Genomic DNA, 19,696 nt, shown 5'->3' on the forward strand with positions numbered 1-19,696 from the left:
AATCTCATTTTCAGAGTTCTGTTCTGATTTCTGATGAAAAGAGCTGTGTTTCTGAAACTGACTTCTAAAAGCTTCTCTCCCATGGACTTTGTGAATAAATTTGTAAACCACTCAGTTTTTAACTTTTTAAACAAATGGCATTTGATCTGTGTGTGCGTGGATTTTGCAAAATTGAAAGTTTAGGAGTAGATTGGAAAGTAAGCTCAAAGACCTTTTTTTTGTAAGAACTCATTTTTTAATCAACATTTTATTGAGGTATTTCTTTGGCATTGTAACGGCAACAATATAAAAAATGTACATAAAAATATTAACATAGTGCAAATACCGCTTCCCTCTCCCACAGGTCCCACCATTACTTAACCTCCTAATCTACACTAGCCTAACCCTCTCCTCCCCACCTCTTCTGCTGATGATGAATTCTCTGCGAAGAAGTCGATGAATGGTTGCCACCTCCGGGCGAACCCTAACAATGACCCTCTCATGGCGAACTTAATTTTCTCCAGGCAGAGAAAGCCAGCCATGTCCGATAGCCAGGTCTCCAACTTCGGGGGCTTTGAGTCCATCCATGCTAGTAATATCTGCCTCCGGGCTACCAGGGAAGCAAAGTCCAGAACATCTGCCTCTTTCTCCTCCTGGATTCCCGGATCCTGCGACACCCTGAAAATCGGCACCTCTGGACTCAATGCCACCCTCGTATTTAATACCTTGGACATGGCATCGGCAAACACCTGCCAAAATCCCCTCCGCTTTGGACATGCCCAGAACATGCGGACATGGTTCGCTGGCCCCACCCCCCGCACATTTTTCACACCTGCCCTCCACCCCAAAGAATCTACTCATCCGGGCCACTGTCATGTGAGCTCGGTACCGGCACAACCTTAAATTAGATCAGGCTGAGCCTGGCACATGTTGCGGTCACGTTGACTCTACTCAACGCGTCCGCCCAGAGGCCCTCCTCTATCTCTCCCCCCAGCTCCTCCTCCCACGTTTGCTTCATATCCTCGGTCTAGTCTCCTCCGATCCCCTAAGCTCTTTATATATGTCTGAAACGCTCCCCTCTCCTATCCTTCCTCTAGAAACCACCCTATCCTGAATCCCCCTTAGCGGCAGGAGTGGGAAGATAGATACCTGCCTCCGCAGAAAGTCCTGCACCTGCAGATATCAAAATTTGTTTCCCCCGCCAGTTTAAACCTCCCCTCTAGCGCCCTCATACTCGGAAAGCTCCCTCTATAAACAAGTCCCTCATCCTCTCAATCCCCGCTCTCCACCAAATTTGGAACCCCCCCGTCCATCCTCCCCGGGGCAAACCGGTGATTATCGCAGATTGGGGACCAGACCGATGCCCCCTCTGCTCCCACATGTCTCCTCCACTGCCCCCAGACTCTCAGGGCTGCCACCACCACTGGACTGGTGGAGTACCACGCCGGCGGGAACGGCAGAGGTGCCGTTACCAACGCCCCCAGACTTGTGCCCTTATAAGAAGCCGCCTCCATACGCACCTATGTCGACTCCCCCCCCCTCCCCCCCCACCAGCCACCTCCTAACCATGGCTATATTTAATATGGTAATAATTGCTGAAATTCGGCAGCACCAGCCCACCCTCCCCCCGACTCCGCTCGAGCATTGCCCTCTTCACTCACGGGGACTTGCCCCCCCACACAAAACCCGCAATAACTTTATTGACCCGCTTAAAAAAGGACCGTGGGATGAAGATGGGGAGACATTGGAAAACGAATAGGAATCTCGGGAGGACCGTCATTTTTACCGTTTGAACTCTGACCGCCAGAGACAACGGGAGCGCAACCCATCTCCGGAAATCCTCCTTCATCTGATCCACCAACCGGGCCAAGTTCAATTTACGTAGCCTGTCCCAATCCCTCGCCACTTGGATACCTAGGTATCTGAAACTGTCCCCTACCACTCTGAACGGCAGTTCCCCCAGTCGCCTCTCCTGACCCCTCGCCTGGACCACAAACATCTTGCTCTTCCTCATATTAAGCTTATACCCCGAAAACCGGCCGAACTCCCCTAAAATTCCCATAATTTCTTCCATCCCCTCCATTGGATCTAAAACATACAAAAGCAGGTCGTCCGCATACAGCGAGACTCTGCCCCTTCCAGCCTCTCGAGGACCTCAGAGCAATTGCCAGCGGCTCTATCGCCAGCGCAAACAGCAGTGGGGAGAGGGGCATCCCTGTCTCGTCCCCCGGTGCAGCCTAAAATACTCGGAAGTCGTCCTGTTCGTCCGTACACTTGCCACAGGAGCCTGGTACAGCAACCTGACCCAGTCAATAAAGCCCCTCCCAAATCCGAACCGCTCCAGAACCTCCCATAAATAATCCCATTCAACCCGGTCAAAAGCTTTCTCCGCATCCATCGCAACCACTACCTCCACCTCCCTACTCTCCGGGGGCATCATGATCACGTTTAACACCCTTTATTGGCCACCAACTGCCTGCCCTTAATGAACCCCGTCTGATTCGCCACAATTTAGTCCGGTACACAGTCCTCAATCCTGGAGGACAACATTTTGGCCAACAGTTTGGCATCTACGTTCAACAGGGAAATCAGCCTGTAAGACCCACATAGCTCCGGGTCCTTGTCCCGTTTCAGGATTAGCAAAATTGTGGCCTGTGTCAACGTCTGGGGCAGAACCCATCTTTCCCTAGCCTTCAACAGCACCGGTCCCAATATCCCGGAGAACGTTTTATAGAACTCAACTGGGTACCCATCCGGTCCCGGGGCCTTACCCGACTGCATGGCCTACAAGCCCTCTACTATCTCTTCCAACCCGATCGGGGCCCCCAGCCCTTCTACCAGCTCCCCATCTACTTTCGGGAAAGTCAGCCCCTCCAGGAAGTGCCTCATCTCCGGCTCCGCAAGGGGTTCCGACCTGTACAACCAGCTGTAAAAATTCCGGAAGGCCTTACTCACCGCTGCCGAGTCCCCAACTAAGTTCCCATCCCCGTCAATAACTTTCCCTATTTCTCTAGCTGCCTCCCTCTTTCTGAGCTGCTGTGCAAGCATCCTGCTGGCCTTCTCGCGGTGCTCGTATACCGCTCCCCTCGCCTTTCTGAGCTGTTCCACTGCCCTCCCTGTGGTTAACAAGCCAAATTCCGCCTGTAGCCTCTGACGTTCCCTTAAAAGCCCTGCCTCTGGAGCATCCGCGTACCTCCTGTCGACTTGTAGAATCTCTTTTACCAGTCGGTCTGTCTCTGCCCTATCTTTCCTGTCTATGTGAGCTCGGATCAAAATCAACTCTCCTCTCACCACTGCCTTCAGCGCTTCCCAGACCACCGCTGCTGAGACCTCCCCCGTATCATTTACCCGCAGGTAATTCAGCTTGCAATTCCTCAGCCTCTCGCACATCGCTTCGTCCGCCAATAGCCCTACATCCAACCTCCATTGCGGGCACTGCTTGCTATCCATACTAACCTGCAGATCAACCCAGTGCGGAGCATGGTCCAAGATCGTAATCGTCGAATACCCCGTGTCCACCATCCCTGCCAGTAAGGCCCTACCCAAGACAAAGAAGTTGATCCGAGAGTACACCTTCTGTACGTGAGAGTAAAAAGTAAACTCCTTCGCCTTCAGCTGCCTAAATCTCCATGGATCCACCCCCCCCCCCCGAAACTATTCTGCCCACCTCAAATGTCGCCCGCTTATTAATCAAGATCGCAAATCTTTGTATCGAGCCCTGAGTGGAAAACCTGACTGATCCAGCCTTTCCTCAATCTAACCTGGTCCATTACTCTAAGGTGCATCTCCTGCAACAATACCACGTCCTCCTTCAGTCCCCTCAGGTGCGCAAACACACGTGCCTTCTTTACCGGCCCATTTAACCCTTGAACATTCCAGGTGATCAGCCTAGTTGGGGGGCAAAGTGCCCCCCCCCCTCCGTCGATCAGCCATCACCTTTCTTGGGCCAACCCCCAGCCCCTGCACCTCACTTCCTCCGGCCCGCCCTTCGGCGGCCCCCACCCTGACCTCCTCACTGTCCCTCCACCGAAGTCCCTCCCTCGTCAGCAGAACCACTCCCCCCCCTCCCCCCAAGCAACACTACTCTAAAACCTAACCTATCTAGTAAACTAAACACATGCACCCCCCCACTGTGCTTCCGTGAGCTAGCTCACCCAGCTAGCTTGGTGGCCCCCAGCGCCAAGAAGTCTCCCACCTATTGTTCCCTCGCTCCCCTCCCCCCGCTCATACAAACAAATTCCCTCATCTAACAACCCCCAGACAAACACCCAGCAGCAAGGAAAAAAAAACACCACCCATCGAAACTCAAACAGGCACATCTCCACCCCACAAAAGTGCACATCAATGAAAAACACATTGCCAGCATCCACTGAAAAAATAACCCGAAAACGGAAAATAAACTTTTTTCCACCCCCTCTTAAACAGAACTCAAAAACAGAAATGAAACAATAAGAGGAGACAAAACCAATTTGAAACAGAAAAAGGGCCCAATATAGGCCAACAAGTTGCCTCAATGTTCGAGAGTTCTCAGACCCCCCACCAGTCCTTTCCTTTTCGCAAAGTCCAGCGCATCTTCGGGTGACTCAAAATAATGATGCTGGTCCTCATATGTGACCCAAAGATGAGCCGGATACAACAGCCCAAACTTTACCTGCTTCTTGAAGAAGATTGACTTAACTTTGTTAAAGCCTGCCCTCTTCCCATCCACCTCCACACTCAGGTCCTGGTACACCCGCAGGAGACTGTTGTCCCACTTACAGCTCCGCGTTTGTTTGGTCCACCGAAGAATGCATTCCTTGTCCAGGAACCTATGGAATCTCACCACCATTGCCCTCGGAGGGTCCCCCGCTCGCGGCTTCCTCGCAGGAGCTCTATACGCCCTGTCCACCTCCAACGGCCGAGGGAATGCCCCCTCCCCCAGCAGCTTTTCGAACATACCCGCTACGTATGCCCTAGCGTCCGTTCCCTCAGCCCCCTCCGGGTGCCCGACAATTCTTAAGTTCTGCCGGCGGGACCAATTCTCAAGGTTCTCCACCTTCTCCAGAAGCCTTTTCTGCTGGTCCCGAAGCATCCCCGCCTCCAGCTCCACCGCTGTTTGATGCGCCTCCTGCTCAGCCAACGCCTTCTCAAGCTTCTGGATCGCCCGATCCTGGGCGTCCAATCTGTGCTCCAGCCGATCGATCGCTTCTTTAATCGGGTCCAAACAGTCCCGCTTCTGCTTGGCAAAACCGTCCTGAATGACCTGCATCAACTGCTCCGTTGGTCACTACGCAGCCATCCCAGGGGTCCAGTCCTCGGCCATGCTGTCTCCTGCTGCAGCTTCAACAGCTCTTTGCTAACTTTTTATTTCTGCCTTTTCGTGCACTTCTGGTTCTATTCTCCATACACTAATACGTGGAAACGGTGCCCAATTGCCTCAGCCTTCGAATTCATCGTCTAAAACCAGAAAAGGGTCCGGGGGAAAGGTCCAAAAGTCCGACCAGAGCGGGAGCCACCAAATGTGCGACTTACTCCTTCATAGCTGCACCGGATGTCCCTTTTTTGTAAGAACTCTTTAACTGTGAATTGAAAAGCTGCTTTTTCCTTGGATGTTAATGGTGTTAATCCTGTGTTCATAATAAAGTTTGTTTTAATATAAATTATCCTCAGTTGTCAGTGGAATCACTCCTGGAGCGAAGTATTCTTTCCTCAAAGTTTTAAAATTGAAAAATTGTTGGTGTCTCATCCAGTTTCCTAATATAAAATGGGGTCTGGTCCAGGTACTGTAACACTTCCCCTGTGTGTCAAAACCTTTGATTTACAATGGACATCCAAAGTGCATTTAAAGGACAAGCTAGCATCATGTGCAGATGTTTCACTTTGCGCTGAAATTATAAGTTATTTTATAATTTGTTATATATAAATGTGCTTCTAGTGTGCAGTTTGCTCGCCAGGAAGACAAACACAACAGAAAAATTGGGCTGATTTCTACTCTAATATTTAAGCTGTGGAAATTAATGCGTGGAAAAGTTTGGGTGGGGTAGGGTTGGTGGCATATATCTGAATTCAAAATATTAATTTGGATTGGGCAGGGCTGTGCCTCAGTGTGCTGACATGGCCTGTGAATTTCTGGGGCCACTATTTCAAAGAGTAGCTTTGAAAGCTAAGCTGAGATCCATAATGAAAATAGTTTGTCTGTAAGATGTTACAATCTGCGCAATCGTGTACTAAAACATTGTTATTACTAAAACAGAATTATGCTTGAAGAATTTACATGCATTGTCTTCTATTGGTTTGATAAAAATGGATGAAGAGATCAATTTCAAGCCTACAGGTGAAAATATCTAAGTAAATTCAAATAAAGTTTTCTGCTTTAAATTAAAAACAATATTGACATTGCAGTATGTTAACTTTTTCTTTTATATTTAATAGAAACTGGGAGACTAATGGCTCGCTATTGTATTGCTTTTGATACAATGAAACTTTTCTACTTGGTCACTGGAAGTGAAACTTTAACTGAACTGGTAATTTGATAACTTGTTGAAGATCCAGAAGTGATGACGCATCTATTTCAGGTTGCACATTATTAAAATTCTAGGTGGATCTGACAAACATCTGAATTATTTTTATGGCCACAATAACAGAGATAATTGCTACGATTATTTGGGTAGGCTTGTGTCACTAGATTAGTAATCCAGAGGTTGGATTAATAATCCAGAGGCATGAGTTCAATTCCCACCATTGCACTTGGTAATTTAAATTCAGTGAATTAAATAAAGGAAACCTCTAGTCCTTGCCCAGCCTGTTCTATTGGTGATTCTGAATCCATAGCAATGTGATTACCTCTTAAGTGTTCTCTGAAATGGTCCCGCAAACCTGGAAAAATAACCCACCCAATTTTCCCTCTGTTAATTTAAATGGAAGAAAATTGTGCAGTTTCCTTTATGGATGCAAACAGCATTTGAGTCTGGACAATCCAGTGAAAAATAAAGCGTTTCTTAACATCTTCGGCTAGAAGTACCAAGCGGATGATGCATCGCGGCAGCCTCCTTAGGACTCCAGCATCACAGGTCCCAGTCTTCGGTCAATTCAATTCACTCCACATGATATCAAGAAACGGCCGAAGACAGTGTATACTGCAAAAGCTGTGGGCCCTGATAACATTCTGGCAATAGTATTGAAGACTTGTGCTTCAGAATTAGCTGCACCCCTAGCCAAGGGCAGCTGATGCATGGGAGCACCACCACCTGCAAGTTCCCCTGCAAGTCGCACACCATCTTGACTTGGAACTATATTGCTATTTCTTCATTGTTGTTGGGTTAAAACCCTGAAGCTCCTTCCCTAACAGCACCGTGGGTGTACCAACATTGAACCACTTCGACTGTAGCAGTTCAAGTAGGCAGCTCACCACCACCTTCTCGAGGACAATTAGGAATGGGCAATAAATGCTGGCCTAGCCAGCAACACTCCCTTCCCGTGAAAGAATAAAACAAAACTTGGGTACAGATCCAATCACCCCTATCATAGCAGTCAGTTTGAAGTGAAACTGGTTTGTACTGATGCTAGTCACATGGACACAAGACTGTCAGAGAAGTACTCACCACAGTGATATAAAGAAATATCGAAAAGCAACCCACAAAAGGTTGCAGTGGAAAAATTGATCAGAAGAGAGTGGTAAAAGAGATTACATATTAGCTGACGAGCAAAAGTCCGACATATTGACTAACAATTTGAAGCCTTGAAAGAGAACATAAATATGGGGCACATCATTTGAAGCGTGGAAGGAGTGAAACAATTCAAGAAAATAGAAGAGAGTGATTTTAGATTACTTTTAAATAAATGGTTGAGTTGTATGTCAACTCGGGACGGCACGGTAGCACAGTGGTTAGTACTGTGGATTGGATTGGATTGGATTTGTTTATTGCCATTGTCACGTGTACCGAGGTACAGTGAAAAGTATTTTTCTGCGAGAAGCTCAACAGATCATTAAATACATGAGAAGAAAAGGGAATAAAAGAAAATACATAATAGGGCAACACAACATATACAATGTAACTACATAAGCACTGGCATCGGATGAAGCATACAGGGTGTAGTGTTAATGAAATCAGTCCATAAGAGGGTCATTTAGGAGTCTGGTGACAGTGGGGAAGAAGCTGTTTTTGAGTCTTTTCGTGCGTGTTCTCAGGCTTCTGTATCTCCTGCCCGATGGAAGAAGTTGGAAGAGTGAGTAAGCCGGGTGGGAGGGATCTTTGATTATACTGCCCGCTTTCCCCAGGCAGCGGGAGGTGTAGATGGAGTCAATGGATGGGAGGCAGGTTCGTGTGATGGACTGGGCGGTGTTCACGACTCTCTGAAGTTTCTTGCGGTCCTGGGCCGAGCAGTTGCTATACCAGGCTGTGATGCAGCCTGATAGGATGCTTTCTATGGTGCATCTGTAAAAGTTGGTAAGAGTCAATGTGGACATGCCGAATTTCCTTAGTTTCCTGAGGAAGTATGGGCGCTGTTGTGCTTTCTTGGTGGTAGCGTCGACGTGGGTGGACCAGGACAGATTTTTGGAGATGTGCACCCCGAGGAATTTGAAACTGCTAACCACCTCCACCTTGGCCCCGTTGATGCTGACAGGGGTGTGTACAGTACTTTGCTTCCTGAAGTCAACTACCAGCTCTTTAGTTTTGCTGGCATTGAGGGAGAGATTGGTGTCGCTACACCACTCCACTAGGTTCTCTATCTCCCTCCTGTATTCGGACTCATCGTTATTCGAGATCCGGCCCACTATGGTCGTATCGTCAGCAAACTTGTAGATGGAGTTGGAACCAAGTTTTGCCACGCAGTCGTGTGTGTACAGGGAGTAGAGTAGGGGGCTAAGTACGCAGCCTTGCGGGGCGCCGGTGTTGAGGACTATTGTGGAGGAGGTGTTGTTGTTCATTCTTACTGATTGTGGTCTGTTGGTCAGAAAATCGAGGATCCAGTTGCAGAGTGGGGAGCCAAGTCCTAGGTTTTGGAGCTTTGATATGAGCTTGGCTGGGATTATGGTGTTGAAGGCGGAGCTGTAGTCAATAAATAGGAGTCAAATGTAGGAGTCCTTGTTTTCGAGATGCTCTAGGGATGAGTGTAGGGCCAGGGAAATGGTGTCTGATGTGGACCGGTTGCAGCGGTATGCGAATTGCAGTGGATCAAGGCGTTCTGGGAGTATGGGGGTGATGTGCTTCATGATCAACCTCTCGAAGCACTTCATTACGACTGAAGTCAGGGCCACTGGTAGGTAGTCATTGAGGCACGTTGCCTGGTTCTTCTTTGGTACCGGTATGATGGTGGTCTTCTTGAAGCAGGTGGGGACCTCGGAGTGGAGTAGGGACAGGTTAAAGATGTCCGTGAATACCTCTGCCACGCAGGCTCTGAGTGCACGACCAGGGATCCCGTCTGGGCCCGTCGCCTTCCGAGGGTTCACTTTCAGGAAGGCCAATCTGACTTCGGAAGCTGTGATGGTGGGTATGGGTGAATTATGGGCTGCTGGGGCACTCGCCAGTGGATTGTTGGTCACCTGCTCGAACCGAGCATAGAATGCATTGAGTTCCTCGGGGAGGGGTGTGCGGCTGCCAGAGATACTGTTCGGCTTCGCTTTGTAGCCCGTTATGTTGTTTAGTCCTTGCCACAACCGCCGAGAGTCTGTCTGTGACTCTAGCTTGGTTTGATATTCTCTCTTGGCATTCCGGATGGCTTTGCGGAGGTCGTACCTGGATTTCTTGTATAGGTCAGGGTCGTCTGCCTTGAACGCCTCAGATCTGTCCTTCAGTAGGGAGTCAATCTCGCGATTGAGCCATGGTTTCCGGTTGGGGAACGCACGTACTGCTTTCTTTGGCACGCAGTCGTCCACACATGTGCTGATGAAGTCTGTGACGATGGTGGCATACTCATTTAAGTTGGTCGCAGAGTTCTTAAATATGGACCAGTCCACTGTCTCTCAGCAGTCACGTAAGAGCTCTTCTGTCTCCTCGGACCAGCACTGCACAACCTTCTTAGCTGGATTCTCCCGCTTGAGCTTCTGCTTGTATGCCGGGAGAAGGAGCACCGTCTTATGGTCTGATTTCCCAAAGTGCGGGCGGGGGATGGAACGGTAGGCGCCCTTGATTTTTGAGTAGCAGTGGTCAAGAGTGTTGTCGCCCCTGGTGGGACAGGAGATCTGCTGGTGGAATTTTGGCAGTACATTCTTGAGGTTGGCCTTGTTGAAGTCTCCGGCCACGATGAACAAGGCCTCCGGGTGTTCTGTTTCGTAGTTGTTTATTACTGTGTATAGTTCATCCAGCGCCTTCCTCACTACTGCCTGGGGTGGGATGTAGACCGCTGTGATAATGGCTGAAGTGAACTGGGCGGCACTTCACGGTCAGGTATTCCAGGTCTGGGAGCAGTGGGTCGCCAGGGTCGCCACATCCAAGCACCAGGAGGAGCTGATGAGGAGGCAAACCCCTCCACCCTTCGCATTGCCTGATGATGCCGTGCGGTCCGCCCGGTGAATTGAGAAGCCTTCAGGTTGTATGGCACAGTCCGGTGAGGCAGGGGTGAGCCATGTCTCTGTGAAACAGAGCACACAGCAGTCTCTTACTTCCCTCTGAGAGGTAAGTCTGGCGTTAAGTTCATCCAGCTTCACAGCGCCAAGGTCCCAGGTTCGATTCCCGGCTAGGGTCACTGTGCGGAGGTTGCACGTTCTCCTGTGTCCGGGTGCTCGGATTTCCTCCCACAAGTCCCAAACGACGTGTTAGTTAGATGAATTGGACATGTCTGAATTCTCCCTCTGTGTACCTGAACGAGTGTGGCGACTAGAGGATTTTAACAGTAACTTCATTGCAGTGTTAATATAAGCCTACTTGTGACACTAATAAGATAATAATAACCTTTTATTGTCACAAGTATGAAGTTACTGTGAAAAGCCCCTAGTCGCCACATTCGGGCACCTGCTCAGGTAGGCTGGTACGGGAATTGAACCCGCGCTGCTTGCCTTGTTCTGCATCACACACCAGCTGTCCAGCCCACTGAGCTAAACCAGCTAACCCACTGAGCTAAACCAGCTAACCAGATTATTATTATTGAGCACGTTTTATACACACCATTGTTTCTATCTGGTATTAAATGTTTTCAAACTTCCATTTTTATTGGAAAATTAAAGGAATTTTATTGATAGCTCAGGTTTCATATGAAAGGAGAAGCAGCTCGCAATTCACTGTCTTTCTGAATAATGTATGTTTATAAGTGACGATTATTGGGATAACAAAGCTTTAACATTTATTAACATCATTAAACAGCACAACTAGCATGTGCTTGATTAGGCTATTAGGCCCCTTGCACTGTAGCATTGGGGGCAGCACGGTAGAATTGTGGATAGCACAATTACTTCACAGCTCCAGGGTCCCAGGTTCGATTCCGGCTTGGGTCACTGTCTGTGCGGAGTCTGCACATCCTCCCCGTGTGTGCGTGGGTTTCCTCCGGGTGCTCCGGTTTCCTCCCACAGTCGAAAGATGTGCGGGTTAGGTGGATTGGCCATGATAAATTGCCCTTAGTGTCCAAAGTTTCCCTTTGTGTTGGGTGGGGTTACTGGGTTACGGGGATAGGGTGGAGGTGTTGACCTTGGGTAGGGTGCTCTTTCCAAGAGCCAATGCAGACTCGATGGGCCGAATGGCCTCCTTCTGCACTGTAAATTCTATGATGATGATCTGCCATTCAATAACATCATGGCTGATCTGCATTTAAACTCCATTTACCTGTATCTATGTTACACGTGTTATCACAAAGTTAATATGATTAAATTATTTTAGTTGTTGTTAATGTATACTTTGAGCCAAACTGATTTCCATGATCTGAGCCACCTGTTAAAAAACGTAGTTTTCAGCTGCAATCAACATTTGGCTTGGATCAAACTCAAGAGTTTATTTTTTCACAGAACTTCATTGCAGTGTTAATGTAAGCCTACTTGTGACACTAATAAAGATTATTATTATGATTATATTTAACATCTCACATTATACTTGGTACAATAGATCACATTAATCTCCAACTGCAAAGAATTTACTGATGTTCAACTAAGAGTTAATGAGAAGAAGATTCTTAACACACTGAACAAAGACAAGAATCGAATTACTATCAGGTAAGATATGGAACGTTATTTGGAATTGCAAGTTTATAGATGTGCAGCTAACAGTAAATTATTTTTAAAATTATTCACATTATATTATAATACATATTATAACTAAAGACAGGAATTACTACCAGGTGAAGTTGGCCATCTTTACTTGAAAGATACTTCAGAATGGATATTGCTTTTGCATAACTAAGCAAAGTATTCCATAAATTACTTATTTATAACTGCTTCATTGTTGTCTTTAGCTATGCCATTTTTGTCATGTTTTGTTACTGTTTGCCACCTTAAATCTCAGATTTTCAGGTAACACAAAACTGGGAAGTTAATAAACAGTGAGAAGAATAGTGATAGACTTCAAGAGGACATAGACTGGCTGGAGAAATGGGTGATCACATGGCAACAGATTTTGTTGGGAAGAATGAAGACAGGCCATTAAAACCAAATTAGGGTCCTCACGAGAGAGAGGGAGAAAAACCAGGGGATGTTTGTGCACACTCTTTGAAAGTGGTGGAACAGGTTAACAAAGCAATTAATAGAGCATATGGGATGTTGGCTTTGTAAACATAGGCATGGATTACAAAAGCTAAGAACTTGTGCTGAACCTACATAAACACTAATTCAGTCGTATTTGGTGTATTGTATCCGATTCTGACCATCAACCTTTAGCAGGGCATGAAGGCTTTGGTGAGAGCACGGAAAAGTTAACTTCGAATGGTTCCAAGGATGCAGAATTATATTTGCATAAATAGGCTGGATAAGCTGGGGTTGTTCAGAGAGCAGAGAAGGCTTAGTGGAGATTTGATAGCATGAAGGATTTACATAGAGTTTCTTTGGAGAAACTGGGCGGGATTCTCCACTCCCGCGCCGAAGTGGCCGCGCCGTCGCGAACGCCGTCGAGGTTCACGACGGCGCGAAACGGCCCCGGTCCCGACCGATTCAGGCCCTGACAATGGGCCAGGATCGGGGCCGCGTCATCTACACGCGCCAGGCCTTGTCGCCCGCGTAAAAGCGGCGCCGCATAGATGACGCGGCCGGCGCCGTATAACGGGCGTCATCCGCGCATGCGCGGATTGGCCAGCGCCAACCTGCACATGCGTGGTTGCCGTCCTCTCTAAGTCCGCCCCGCAAGAAGATGGCGGACGGATCTTGCGGGGCCGCGGAAGGAAGGAGGTCCTCCTTCAGAGAGGACGGCCCAACGATCAGTGGGCACCGATCGCGGGCCACCCCACATCTGAGGTACCCCCCGGTGCAAGATCCCCCCTCGCCCCCCCCGCAGGCCGCCCCCCCCCAGCATTCACACACCACTCACGACTGAAGCGACCAGGTGTGGACGGCGCCGGGGGAACCCACCGTTTTGGCCTGGCCGCTCGGCCCATCCGGGCCTCAGAATAGCGGGGGTGCCGGAGAATCGCCATTTTCGGTGTCTCCGGCGATTCTCCGGCCTGCGGCCCGCGAAACTTGACCGGGCCATTCCCGCCGCTTGGGAGAATCACGGGAGGGCGTCGGACCGGCGTCCCGGGAAATTTTGGTGGCCCTGGCGATTCTCCCAACCAGCGTGGGAGTGGAGAATCGCGCCCACTGTTTCCAATGACTGAAGGCTAAATAACTAGAGGATACAGACCCACGGTGAATTGTAAAAGAACCAGAGGTGACTTGAGGAAATAATTTCTTACGCAATGTGCATTTATTATGGGTGTGTACAATTTCAATAGTAGCCTTCAATAAGAAATTAGATAAATAATCAAAGGATAAAATATATGCAGGGATATGAGGAAAGAGCAGGACTAAGTAGATTGCTCTTCTAAAGAGCCAGTGCAGATTTGATGGGCTGAATAGCCTCCTCCTGTGATGTTGTACTGTTCTATGAAATGAAAATCACTTATTGTTACAAGTAGGCTTCAAATGAAGTTACTGTGAAAAGACCCTAGTCGCCACATTCCGGCGCCTGTTCGGGGAGGCTGGTACGGGAATTGAACCGTGCTGCTGCCCTGCCTTGGTCTGCTTTAAAAGCCAGCGATTTAGCCCTGTGCTAAACCAGCCCCTTATGATTATGTAAGTGTGATTTTTCACAGGTGAGGTTTTAGCAGTTGTGAATGTGGGCCATCTTCACAGCAGTTGTTTTTTGTAATGTGGTTAAATCTGGGAAAAATAATTCCTAATGCCAATTTTTCTGATTTAGAGTTGAATCTCCAGATGTAATTTGGAAAAACGATTTAATTGAAACTCTACCAGTTTTGAAACATGCCATTTGGTACTTATTACAAACTTATTAAAAACTAATCTTACACATATTGCTAAGTTTGGAGCCTCTGAATTCTTTGATATACGACTGACCTTTGAAAACAGAAAATGTATAATCAACTGCATATTTCGTGCAATATGAAATCTGTCTGTTGCCGGCTCCTTTGTTAAATGGTGTTTTGTAATTTTATAATATGGTTCTGAGTTTATAACAATAGAAATATAATAGAAACTGCTGTTAAATGAGAAAAGGTGGTAAGGTTTCTGTGATCTGGTGGAAGTGACAAACTGGAAAAAAAGTACTGATCATGATGTTGTCACACTGTGCTAAATTTTATATTGTCAGAGCCAGGAAATTGGTTCCTTGCAATGTCAAGTTTGAACGAAGCAGCATATGTGATCTGCTGTGCTGAAACTGATGAGCAAGAGAAGCAGACAACCTTGGTCCTCCTGCATCATCAGGATGCAACTGATATCCTGTGGATGCCAATCATGACCCAGGAGGCACTGCATCATTCATAGAAAGTGAACATCAGCCCATTGGGATGCCAGTGCTGGATGTACTATAAGAACTGGTGAGGTTGGGGATTGGAAAGAATTGGGAGGGTTGGAGGAGCAACATCTGACAGCAGTGGAATCACAAGGAGGACCCCTACTGCTCTGGCTCCATGTGCAGATTTATATTTGTGTTGGCTATGTCCAGAAATCCCTTTAAAGTCCACTGGTTTGTTGCTGTGTGCCTTAGAAAAGTGTCTACAGCATGCATGTCACATCAGTTGCAAACCTATTTTGGATTTTTGAAAATGGGCCTGAAGTAGATGTTAGACCAGCTATTGTCTATTTCAGGTGGGCATCTTGGATGAGAAAATGGCACCCTCAGTATTGTTTGCAGTGCATACCTGGCACAGAGGCAGGATGATGAGAACCTTAAGAGCATTTGCCAGATAAACAAGCACTGTGCAATCCACTTTCTAGAATACAATTAGAGATTTTGACTATAAAATATCAATAGACAAATCCCGTTTAACTAACTTGATAGTCATTGGCAAATAGGGTTAAGGAAAATCCCAAGGCTTTTTACACGTACATAAAAAGCAAGAGGGTAGCCAGGGAAAGGGTTGGCCCACTGAAGGATAGGCAAGGGAATCTATGTGTGGAGCCAGAGGAAATTGGCGAGGTACTAAATGAATACTTTGCATCAGTATTCACCAAAGAGAAGAAATTGGTAGATGTTGAGTCTGGAGAAGGGTGTGTAGATAGCCTGGGTCACATTGAGATCCAAAAAGACGAGGTGTTGGGTGTCTTAAAAAATATTAAGGTAGATAAGTCCCCAGGGCCTGATGGGATCTACCCCAGAATACTGAAGGAGGCTGGAGAGGAAATTGACAGAAATCTTTGGATCCTCACTGTCTTCAGGGGATGTCCCGGAGGACTGGAGAATAGCCAATGTTGTTCCCCTGTTTAAGAAGGGTAGCAAGGATAATCCAGGGAACTACAGGCCGGTGAGCCTTACTTCAGTGGTAGGGAAATTACTGGAGAGAATTCTTCGAGACAGGATCTACTCCCATTTGGAAGCCAATGGACGTATTAGTGAGAGGCAGCACGGTTTTGTGAAGGTGAGGTCGTGTCTCACTAACTTGATAGAGTTTTTCGAGGAGGTCACTAAGATGATTGATGCAGGTAGGGCAGTGGATGTTGTCTATATGGACTTCAGTAAGGCCTTTGACAAGGTCCCTCGTGGTAGACTAGTACAAAAGGTGAAGTCACACGGGATCAGGGGTGAGCTGGCAAGGTGGATACAGAACTGGCTAGGCCATAGAAGGCAGAGAGTAGCAATGGAAGGATGCTTTTCTAATTGGAGGGCTGTGACCAGTGGTGTTCCACAGGGATCAGTGCTGGGACCTTTGCTCTTTGTAGTATATATAAATGATTTGGAGGAAAATGTAACTGGTCTGATTAGTAAGTTTGCAGACGACACAAAGGTTGGTGGAATGGCGGATAGCGATGAGGACTGTCGGAGGATACAGCAGGATTTAGATTGTTTGGAGAATTGGGCGGAGAGATGGCAGATGGAGTTTAATCCGGACAAATATGAGGTAATGCATTTTGGAAGGTCTAATGCAGGTAGGGAATATACAGTAAATGGTAGAACCCTCAAGAGTATTGAAAGTCAAAGAGATCTAGGAGTACAGGTCCACAGGTCATTGAAAGGGGCAACACAGGTGGAGAAGGTAGTCAAGAAGGCATACGGCATGCTTGCCTTCATTGGCCGGGGCATTGAGTATAAACATTGGCAAGTCATGTTGCAGCTGTATAGAACCTTAGTTAGGCCACACTTGGAGTATAGTGTTCAATTCTGGTCGCCACACTACCAGAAGGATGTGGAGGCTTTAGAGAGGGTGCAGAAGAGATTTACCAGAATGTTGCCTGGTATGGAGGGCATTAGCTATGAGGAGCGGTTGAATAAACTCGGTTTGTTCTCACTGGAACGAAGGAGGTTGAGGGGAGACCTGATAGAGGTATACAAAATTATGAGGGGCATAGACAGAGTGGATAGTCAGAGGCTTTTCCCCAGGGTAGAGGGGTCAATTACTAGGGGGCAGAGGTTTAAGGTGAGAGGGGCAAGGTTTAGAGTAGATGTACGAGGCAAGTGTTTTACGCAGAGGGTAGTGGGTGCCTGGAACTCACTACTGGAGGAGGTGGTGGAAGCAGGGACGATAGTGACATTTAAGGGGCATCTTGACAAATACATGAATAGGATGGGAATAAAGAGATACGGACCCAGGAAGTGTAGAAGATTGTAGTTTAGTCGGGCAACATGGTCGGCACGGGCTTGGAGGGCCGAAGGGCCTGTTCCTGTGCTGTACATTTCTTTGTTCTTTGTTTGTTTGATTGAGTTTTATGATGAGTGAAAGATCTTCTTAACTCTACTCGGGATAAGGTACTCAGTCCAGTTGTAGGGGTACCCAAGTGGACCTCCGGTGGCAGCCGTGCTGTGAGTGGTGGCACATTTAGTGTCTCCCGCTCGTGGTGGAATTTTCGGACCTATTCCCTGGCTTGATTCTTTTGATTAAAAAAAGTGCAGGAGAAAAAGAGGAAAAGTCTGTACAGACTGTATAGTTTCATAGATTTTGTAGATTTCACAGTGCAGAAGGAGGCCATTCAGCCCATTGAGTCTGCACTGGCTCTTGGAAAGAGCATCCTACCCAAGCCCACACCTCCACCCTATTCCCGTAACCCAGTGACCCCACCTTATGTACACAAAAGGCAATTTAGCATGGCCAATCCACCTAACCTGCACATCTTTGGACTGTGGGAGGAAACTGGAGCACCCGGAGGAAACCCGCGCAGACAGGGGGAGAAAGTGCAGACTCCGCACAGACAGTGACCCAAGCCGGGAATCGAACCTGGGAACCTGGAGCTGTGAAGCAACTGTGCTAACCACTATGCTACCGTGCTACCTAATTGTTTGTAGGGAAGCATGTTTCCCGGGGTGTTTGTTCGCTGTAACCTGTTTTGATACATGTTCGTAATAAAATACATTGAAAAGAAAAGGTGCAGGAGGGGTGGTAGGAGAGAGTGTCCCACACGTGAATGGAGGCGTGGACCAGAAGTGGCCGAAAAAGAAGGGAATGGTTGGTGAAAGCTGGAGCGGTGCCTGCGACACAGGAGAAGGTGGCCCTACCCTCTCAGTGGTAGATGGAGAAGCTGGTGGGCTTCCTTAACGAGAGATTCACCCAGCAGAAGAAGGAGAATTTGGAGGATCTGGCTAGGGTGGTGGACCCGATTAAAGACGGGGATCGACCGCATGGAGACGAGGCTGGAGGCCCAGCGCCAGGCAATCCAGACGGTGGGAGAACATGAGGAGTAGCTTGCCTCGATGGCAGCGAAGATGGAATTGATGCGGGATCAACAGTGGCGGCTGCAGGAGAAAGGGGAGGACCAAGAGAATCGGTCTCGCAGGCAAAGTTTGAGGATCGTGGGACTGCCGGAGTGCAGCGAGGGAACGGGTGCCGGCATGCATGTTGCTGGAATGTTCGAGAAACTGCTGGGAAAGGGGACATTTGTACGACCCTTGGAAGTGGACCGGGCGCACAGAGCGCTGATGAGGAAGCCGAAGGAGAACGAGCCACTGAGGGCGATGGTGGTGCGCCTGCACAGGTTCTTGGACAAGGAACGGATCCTGAGGTGGGCCAGTCAGACGAAGCGCTGTACCGGGGAGGGCAGCGCGCTGCGTATGTACCAGGACCTGGGTATTGAGCTGGCCAAGAGGAGAGCAGGCTTCAACAAGGTGCAGACGACCCTCTTTAAGAAGGGGGTGAAGATTGGCATGCTGTACCCAGCGCGTGTGTGGGTGACCTATAAGGGTCGGGAGCAGTATTTCGCAACTGCTGAGGAGGCAATGGATTTTGTCAGGGACAGTAAACTGGCAGAAGAAGGAGGACACTGAACTTTGAAGATGTTCCTTTTCTGTCCCTTTTGGGGTTTGTTTGGGTTATTTTTGTACTGTGCTTGGGGCCATTGCCATTGGAATTGTTCTTGGTGGGGGATGTTGGGTTGCTCTTTTCTTTGTGTCTGGTGGGTGTTAAGTTTGCACTGGGAGAATGAGCAGGGAGTGAGGGGAATCAGTGGGGGGTAGGATGCTAGGTGCCATGGGGCGGGGGCTACCAGGCTAGCTGGGTGGGCTAGTTCACGGAAGCGCAGTAGGTGGTGAGCGGGAGGTTAGTGTGTTGATGGGGATTGGGGTTGTTATTTTGTGGGGAGGCGGGGCGGGAAGGGGGGAACTGTTGACAGGGGAGGGGTTTCTAAAAGGTGCTATGGGGAAGGTCGATGATGGTGGGCGTCCGAGGGGGGGCCTGAGGACGTGTGGGACGCAGGCTGGAGGCCAGCCCAGGAGGGGTTATGGTTAATCGGCAGGCTGATCACATGGAACAAGCGAGGGTTGAATGGGCCGGTCAAGAGAGCCCGTGTGTTCGCACATTTAAAAAGTCTAAAAGTGGACGTAGCTCTGTGAGAAAGCGAGCAGCATGCTGGCACACCGGTTGAGGAAACAGGAGGCAGCGAGGGAGATCGGGAAAGTGAAGGACAGGTGTGAATGCGATTATGGCGATCCTAGAGGAATTCGGCCGGTTTTCGGGGTACAAATTGAATATGGATAAAAGTGAGGCCTTTCCGATCCAGGCGAAAGGGCAGGAGAAGAGATTGGGGAGATGCCATTCAAGGTGGTGGTGGGGGGAGCTTTCGGTATTTGGGCATTCAGATGGCACGGGGGTGGGAGCAGCTGCATAAGCTGAATCTGGCTCGGTTGGTTCAGCAGATGAAGGGGTACTTTAGAAGGTGGGATGTGCTCCCGCTGTCACTGGT

The 19,696-nt window shown here is 48.4% G+C and overlaps 1 protein-coding gene across 1 annotated transcript in view; it reads left to right on the forward strand.

Annotated features, from left to right (window-relative positions):
* hfm1 (helicase for meiosis 1) overlaps nucleotides 1-19,696 on the forward strand; it is a 367,785-nt gene that overhangs the window by 245,575 nt on the left and 102,514 nt on the right. Inside the window, exons 21-23 of the mRNA XM_072512843.1 lie at nucleotides 6,212-6,292; nucleotides 6,391-6,482; nucleotides 11,991-12,097. Coding sequence (XP_072368944.1) covers nucleotides 6,212-6,292; nucleotides 6,391-6,482; nucleotides 11,991-12,097 — 280 coding nt within the window. The remainder of the gene's footprint in view (nucleotides 1-6,211; nucleotides 6,293-6,390; nucleotides 6,483-11,990; nucleotides 12,098-19,696) is intronic.

Source organism: Scyliorhinus torazame, chromosome 7 (genome assembly GCF_047496885.1).
Source record: "Scyliorhinus torazame isolate Kashiwa2021f chromosome 7, sScyTor2.1, whole genome shotgun sequence".
In the NCBI taxonomy this organism is placed as follows: domain Eukaryota; kingdom Metazoa; phylum Chordata; class Chondrichthyes; order Carcharhiniformes; family Scyliorhinidae; genus Scyliorhinus; species Scyliorhinus torazame.